We start from the raw sequence: 8,354 nt of genomic DNA, 5'->3' as shown, positions 1-8,354 counted from the left end.
GATCTGTCCCACAGCGAGGTCATGTTTAACTTCCAGACCTTTAGGCTTGAGTTGGATGTGACATTGTATGTATAATAGAGAACAGCACCTTCTGTGCCGGGCCCCTTTGGTAGTGATTGAACCAGGAGTGGGCAGTGAAAATGGCAGCTGTTGTCACATAGTAGAGTCGTGTTAAGTAGGTTAGTAAGACAAAAGTGAGAGCACCAACATTTTTGTGTGATGTGAGAATGTCTTGGTACCTAACAAAATGAAAACCATGTGTCTTAAAAAGCCTCAAAAGTGGGACTTTTTCCCAGCTGGACAGTAAATTTCAGAGGTATTTCAAGCAGCTTCATGGGTCAAAAGGTCACCAAAATGTCCCCTCTTATAAGATTTAAAGACCCTGTACTGCTGAAGCCAATGTTATACTATGATACACTGCAAACTTTCAGTTGTCAGATTTTGTCCAGCTGCATTTACATTCTTTAGGGCAATTCAGGTCGGCCCAGAAGAGAAGATGATGATTGTTTTCCAAAGGGAGTCCCGACCAGCGCTGAGACGCTCACGCCCAGAGCAAGAGACAAAGAGTGGAGATGCAGCACAGTTGGTGTATTCAAGGATCGCAGGGCATCGCAGATGGATGTAATGGAAAATTCCTGTCCTGATTCCTGTAAGGTTGTTCATTACAGAAAGACCCCCCAGAAGATCACGCGACTGACAGGAATTCCCATGCTACATAAACTCAGAACATCTGTACGATACATTACTGCCAAACCTGACTCATCATCAGACTGAGCCAGACAGAGAGAGACAAAGTGAGTTAGTCTAAGGAGTTTTTGCTCCACTGTTGTGTGGCTGTTATAATGCAAGACACGTGTGACGCTGACTTCTGACCTTTAACCACCAATGTCTATTAATTTTAACTTGAGTCCAAGGGGACAGTAATTCCCATTTTGAATGGGTTCCCTAAAGGTGTTTTGATTTTGTATTGGATATTGCTGGTGCCGAGGTATAAAAAGGCACCAGAGCAGGAAAGAATCAAAGTATGAACATTTTCCAATGATGAAATGGGCACGTATCACATTTTACTGTCATCGTGCTCACCTCACGCCCAGAATTACATGAAGTGCATCCTTTGTGCTGCGTGTGACGTGCGTGATCCACATGCTCGTGCAAAGGTGACATTACTATTAAACTCCCTTAGACAAACGCATTGAAGGAAGGTTGCATGCATGACCTCATCTGTGCAGGGCGGTGTTCACAGAAATGGGTTACCCAGTAAATCCTATAAATCTAGATAGGCCTTGAGTCCAAGCCAATAATTCTCTGATAGAGGACGTGGTGATAGTTCATCTGTGGCAGTGCTTATCTCTTATCTCTCCTAAAAAGCAATCAGTAAAAACATTAGAGTGTAGGAGCAGATTTTTTTTACATTAATTTTAACTGGGTAAGAAAGCTGACGTAGTGGGCTTGCTAGGAAACACACCATCGCACTAAGTGTGGGTCAGCGTCGACATACAGTTGTTGTTTTTTTTTTGTGGAGCAGTTTATATTCCAACAGACTGGGCATATGTAAGAAATAATTGTGCACTATAAGCTACATTAGCATCCTCTGATTTAGTCTTTTCCATGAGCAAGCAACACAGTACTTCACCAAGGTTGACTAATCCAAGACAAGCAGATGTGCTTCTAGTGCTGACTCCATTTACACTCATTTTCACTTTGCTGTTAAAACAGCTGATGCTACAGTGCTGACTGAAAATACAGAAAGGAAGTGACTCTTGTAATAAAAAGTATGCATTTGAATCCGGTAAGAACCAACATGTAGCTGTATTGAACGCAGCCTATATTGCCTAATCCACTCAGTAAATAGCCTTCCCTTTTTTCATTAATGTTGGCTTTTATTATGTGCTTTAGCACTTCAACATTTTTTTAGCACAAGCAAAGTTTAAAGTGAGTGTCCATATTGTTCTTTTTTGTCAGAAGGTGCCACCTACTGCACATCACCAACAACACATTTCTACAACTAAGACTCAGATGTTTTTGTTTATGGCTAACGTAGCTCCGAGCCTCTAGAAACCTTAGGCTGATATGATACAACACACTGATATCTGCCTTCTTTTTCCTATCTTCTTTTTTTTTGTACATGTCTGTATTTATAGTTGTTTCTCAATAACTTGTGCATTAGCGTATTGTTGACTCAGATGCTTTGTTGACTGTTCTATTTTCCCTGAGACCTGGCAACTTGTCAGACATGGCAGATTTGACCCTACGTTCATTGGTAAAGGATGCAAAGGGGCAGCCTGTGTCTGCAGAGTCAGACACCGTGAGCTGTTTTAAATTTTTAAATTCTCTTTATTTTATTAAATTTCCTCATTTAATAATATTGATTTCCCAGACGAGAAACACCTTACATAAAGATATATTAGCTTCTCTAATAGACCACTAAAACAGTGACACATAACACGTTACTGTAAATGCAAACAGTCGTGTGTGAGTCATTTCTCCACACATCACACACACTTTCATCCTTCTGAGAAGCTCTGGTGGCTGTTTCCGACCTTTGTGTCCGTCAGCTGTCCAATGGTGTTAGCAACAGGTCACTTCTTCTGTGCAGAACACTTCAGAGCGTGACGTTTACTGGAATCGGTCTTGCTAAAGTGTGCTGGTATGAGCTTCTGATTTCACAGCATTACAACATGTGTCAAAGGAGATTAGGGTGAGACGGGCAAAGCAACACACACACACACACACACACACACACACACAAACACACACACAAAATCCCTTGAGGAAATAGAGTCCTGTAAAACCAAGGATTATAAAATGTTACAGTAACAGACCAGATCCCTGTGCAAAAATAATAAGATACATCACTGTGCTTGAATTAAACATGTATTTTCTCCAAATGTCTTCATAAAACACACTTTTTTCATACACATAATAGTTAAATAATATTTTCTGTGCCTTTGCTGTACATGTTTCTTCGCTGGTTCTACACAGATCCTCAGCATGACAACGTGATGTGTTCAAGGTCAACAATCTCTGTGTGTGACAAGTTCTTACTGTCTAAATCACGCTGGCATTGATTAACAACCTTAGAGAAATATTAGCAAGGTCAGGAAGTACGTATCGCATTTGTTCCCCTATAAACTGTTATTGTTCTGTGATGCAGCGTATTGTTTGAGGATATTGGGTTGATACAGAACTTCAAATATAATGGGATGAGAAGGCAGCATCATAGTCAACTGCACCATATACCTAACATTTTTGCATGTGCAACTGTATGTACAAAACAAATCAAACCATTTACTCTATTTAGGCAACTTCAAGTGTCTGAAAGTGATAGAATACAGGGGGTTTTAAAAAAGACAAATAGGCCATACCTTATCATGACTTATGTGCTTGCTTGCGCATATATTTTGTGTGTTTACACGTGTGTACACGTGTGTTTGTTTTCATTCAACCCACATAGATATCCAGGTTGAGGTGTGTCAGTGAAGAATGGCTCCTGTGTGACCCACTTACAGCACAATAAAGAGCAAAGAACATAAAACATTGCACAGTTTTAAAGGTAATTAATGGTAAATGAATAATGTACTAATGTATATTAATCATCAACCTTCAATGAGTAATATTGGGATGCTACATTGGGGCGACCTCTCCAAAGAACTGTGGGACTGTTTACATTTCAAAAAGCAGACTTATGACTCATCATTTATTAACTTATCAAGAGTTGATTGGTCTCTAAAACATCAGCATATCAACATATGGACCTGTTCATTAAATCTGTCCACATTAGGTTTAGCTTGGTGCAAGTATCGTGTGACACACACACATCCTAGATGGAAGAAAAGCAGGTATGGCCATACACAATTGTTTGCTATTCCATACATCGGCAAATTTGCTTTGCAAAACAGGACTGTATGGAAGTAAATGATTAGTTACCATGTGTAAACAGCTAACAAATAACCTATACAACCCAAACACGAGTAAGTTTTTAGAGTCTGGGAGCCCTGTGCTCGAACTTAAACCAGTGCTAAGAATATATATATATATATATATATATATATATATATATATATATATGAATATGAGCGGGGACAAGGCCAAAGGTTTTTCATTTTGGCTTGTCAGTTTCCCTGCTGTGCAAACTTTTAGTTGGTTGCATCATGTTTGGTTTGCAAACTTGAGAAGGAAATCAGCCTGTTTTGCTGATTCAGTGAGGAAATACGAGGGGGGGAAAAAGTCGGTTTTCTGTTTCCGTGCTTTGAATGTTTGTGTCCAGTTTGACCTCCTCCCTTCACGTGGATCTCAGACGACCTTCCTCAAAGGCTTCCCCTGATAGTGAGGTCAAGCAGAAATAAGAGGGAAACAAAAAAAAAAAAAAACACTGTTTAAACTCTGCATGGAGGGGCCACACAGAGCACTGCAAATCACATATATAAATACAGATCAAATAGTGTTTAGTGGTACAATTTTAAATACCTATATAAATCAATGTATCAAGTAAAATCTTGGTTTGTGCATTTATCTAGATTCTGTCCACTATCTTTGTACTGAAAACAAAGTAGATTCCATGGCTGGATGTAAGATTTGTTTCTGCTGGTAAAGGTATTCTTCATCCTAGTGAAGAGCGCCATCTTTAGGACTCGAAACGCAATTATTTCCTCAGCATTTTCTGCTTCAAAATGCTTCACTGCATAGAATAAAATGCCAGTAAGTCATTTAGCTAGTTGTTAATATCATACAGTATCTTTATTTGAGATATGGAGCAATGGAAACCAAGGCCGGAATTGGGCCAAGGATGTTATAAGTGCCCAACCACTGGGCTACCAGAATTGAAATTATTTGACCTATTATGCTTTGTCAACTGTTCAAATAGACTCCAAATTAAGTTATTTGATCACAGAACCTCCATTCAACTGTTAAAGTTAAACTTTGTGGAGTAAGACACATTATTATTTGTCTTAAGGAGCAGCTGATCTGAGAGACCTCACAGTGCACGTTCCTAATATATTTACATTCCATCCAGCTTTATGCTAATCAAAGCCAAAGCCTTGCTGCAGGCTTCGGCTTCCTATTGGCTCAAGTGCCAGTCTTCTCATGCATCAGCAATAGAGAAAATATGGATTTCTAAAATTGTTGACGTCTTTGAAATAATGCCGTTGACTGAACAATCTCTTTCTCCAGAGCTGTAAATTGTACCACATGATCTTCCTCAGTTGCCCTAAATTTGGGGGTTTAACATTTCAGCAACATCAAAAACTGCAATAAATTAGGCTTTAGAAAATATGCATTTTATTTTATTATTCATTTTCACTTATAATAAAAAAGTTATTTTCCACTACAACGCTTGTTTGTTCTCTTTAACATTCAACACTGTTACATTTCTTTATAATGCTTCATTTTGTGTCATAAGCCAGGCCAGTAGCAGCACGTTTGTTTGTCAAGACCCCTCCCATTATAAATAAGTACAAAATGCAAACAGCAAACAGTAACAACGTAATGTCACGAGGACTTAACAGTGACATCAGACACGGTCAACCTCTTGTCCATTAAAATGATCATTTTAGCAGTGTCTAATTTTCCACGGAGGAACGTGACCTTCGACAGCGCCAACACTTCATCTCAGAAATATTCGTCCACACACACCCGCGCGCACACACACACACACTTATCTTACGTGTTTCTGTACATTCTTCAAAGTGCCGAGCAAACTCAGTTTAATATTACAATCGAACCAGTGGTTACTTCTAAAGTTAGATGAGTTTTCTTAAAAAGGTAACCCTGATGTTTTGTCAAGCTTAATCAAGTTACTGTGGAAGTTAAATTCATTTTGTAATGTACCACTTAAATGAGTTAAGTAACCCTCAAGTGGTTTAAAGTGCTTCCAAATTTGCCAGATCTCTACGGAGTAGAAAAACAAAACAAAACAAAAAACAAAATCACATTAGTTACTATGATTTAGCTACCAGCATAATCACCTCCACAGGGCTTTCTACTGTGTAGGATCACTGTACAATTATTAAATTAGAAGGTAGGGACTCTCCCTCTGTCTGCACAGCCCATAGTTCACATCTATTAGCTGCCTTTTAAAGTGCTTTAACAGGGACGATGAAAATCTGAAACCACAATTTCCTCCTTCCAGTCTCAAGCTGTAGATCAAACAAATGACCCATTAAGTCTGTTCCCTTAAGTCTCTTTTCTCTGTGCAAAGCGTATTTTGAGTCATTTAAGCCCACTCCCGGGGCCTCAGCGACACGTGCACGACTCTGCCACCATGTCTTCCAGCTCCCTGTACTCCACCTTCTTCTTGTGCACCACCAACACGCTCATGGGCATGTATTTATAAGGTACGCAGGACGGTGGAGGAACGTCCCCAACACCCAAGTCATTGATGACTGTCTGGATGATGGCGTGGTTGGGGGAATGGTAGCCGTAGTGCAGCACCCTTGGGCAGTCCCCCTGGCAGAACCGAGGGTTGTAGACGGGCGGGGCGATGAAGTAGTGACCCCAGCCGAGTTCATCAAAGGAGAGGCGGAAGGAGTGGAGCTTACAGCGGTTCTTGGGCATGCTGGTTTTGCGTTTGTAGTTGGGGATATCTGAGACGATGGAGGCAGAGTGGGAGGTAGAGAAAGAGGAGGACGAAGTGGGAGCGTTTTTCAGAGCGTCCAGCGAAGGATCTTTTGGCTCCGAAGAGGAGTTGTCTTTGGAGCGACGGCGGCGGCGAACTGAAGGGTGCCACTGCCCTATCTGACTCATGATGTTTGCCCCTTCAACCCCCAGCAATTCCCCCATCCAGTCCTTTACTTCCCTCTCCTCCTCTAAGTACAAAAGAAGAGATGGGACTTCAAGGTGAGGTTCCTTTCTTGGTTTTCCTCGCAGGCGATTCCACCACCACAGGAGTCTGCCGTCTTCTTCAGCAAGCCCAGGTTCTGTGCACCAGTACTGGGCAGTGAGGGTTAAGTGTCCCCCTGTGCCCTTGTTCTTCCCCTGCACAACGTGTCCACTGACGTGTGGCGTGATGTCGGTCTCTGTCCATCTTTCATTGGGCTCCAGGGTGACCAGGCTCTCTTTACCCAGCGAGGTGATCTGAGCCCTGCAGCGAGGAGGCTCGGAGGCCTGGGTGGCATTGACGGAAGCTGTAGAGGAGGGAGCGGCGGGAGAGGAGCGGAGGTGGACGAATGAGACTCTGACCAGCTGTTCTGAGGGATGAGTGTCGAGGTTGTACTGTACTGTGAAGGTGTAGTGATGATCTGAACAGAGAGATGGGGGAATGAAAGCATGGGGTTAGTATGAAATATTATGAAAATAATATCTATATAATATTAGTATGAAAATAAAAACAAGGGAGACATAGTTGGACATTTACTTTCCCCAAATGATACTAAAATCAAGGTATCAGCCAACAAAGATCTCCGATCGATGGTGGTGATTGTTTTTATACATACAAATCACTACAGTGCATGAAAATAATTTTAACAGAACAGATCACTGTGTTTGGAAGGTATGGCTTGTTTTGTTAAAACTAATTGCCCTGTTCACTTGTTTCCAAATCCACTGTTCAGTCAGAAAATCCAAGTTAATGAGGCTGATCAATCAAGTTAATGATCATCTTGACACACACACACACACACACACACACACAGATACAGCTGCTCAAAGGCAGCAGAACATTCAGAATAGACTTATATCAGATAGGTACAACAATCAGCAGTTGTAACTAAAGGCTTTTCTGCTGGGCGTTTATTTAGCAGCGCACTAAATGAGCACATGGAAGTCACAACAGCATTTTGGAACATGAGTTGAGACATGAGCAGTGTATGCCCCCCCCCCCTAAATTAAACTGGGATCTGTTTTGCAGAACACAAAAACGCCTCAGATGGTGAAACTGAACATTAGTAAATTGGCTCCTTCACCTCTTGACTGTGGTAAGTAGTGCACCGATGACGCCGTGGGTCTCAGCAGGCGGACCGTGTTGGACCCGAACTTTCGGTGCTGTCTGGGCCTGCCGTCCGGTTCGGCTGCGCTTTGGTACAAACTGAGCATGAACTGCAGGTTCTGATCCGCTTTCTGCTCGTCCGTCAGCGGCCGGTGGTGCGCGCCTCGGTGCTTTGCGCTCTGGCTGCTCCGACGGCTGCGCTTCAGCGTGGGGTGATGAGAGGCCATTTTCGGCCCGGCTACAGCTCCGGTGCAGGTGGAAGACAACAGGAAGACGAAACAGGACAGAATGCAGACACACAATAAGCTGTGTTTGGTGCGGGTCGCCGTCATGTTTGGCATAAAACCTCTGGCGCTAGCGAGCTCCACCAACGAGGCTTTAGTTGGCAACCGTCCCCCTACACGGCCAAGGACGTGATTTGGAGGCTCAC

The 8,354-nt window shown here is 42.2% G+C and overlaps 1 protein-coding gene across 1 annotated transcript; it reads right to left on the bottom strand.

Moving 5' to 3' along the window:
* Positions 1–5,268: 5,268 nt before the first annotated feature.
* Positions 5,269–8,354, bottom strand: bmp15 (bone morphogenetic protein 15). The gene is made up of 2 exons (XM_026352522.1): positions 7,902–8,354; positions 5,269–7,238 (listed from the first exon to the last, which is right to left on the bottom strand). Exons 1-2 carry the CDS (start codon positions 8,263–8,265, stop codon positions 6,235–6,237), a joined length of 1,368 nt encoding a protein of 455 aa, XP_026208307.1. The 5' UTR covers positions 8,266–8,354; the 3' UTR covers positions 5,269–6,234.

This window comes from Anabas testudineus, chromosome 18, assembly GCF_900324465.2.
Source record: "Anabas testudineus chromosome 18, fAnaTes1.2, whole genome shotgun sequence".
Taxonomy (NCBI): Eukaryota; Metazoa; Chordata; class Actinopteri; order Anabantiformes; family Anabantidae; genus Anabas; species Anabas testudineus.
This window is presented reverse-complemented; position numbering and strand designations above follow the sequence as displayed.

What these genes read in the sequence shown, in the direction of transcription:
- bmp15 (XM_026352522.1), bottom strand. Translation starts at nt 8,265, where the DNA reads ATGCCAAACATGACGGCGACCCGCACCAAACACAGCTTATTGTGTGTC. An exon ending in CTACTTACCACAGTCAAGAG is followed by an intron (nt 7,239 to 7,901) that starts GTGAAGGAGCCA and finishes CTCTCTGTTCAG; the next exon opens with ATCATCACTACACCTTCACA.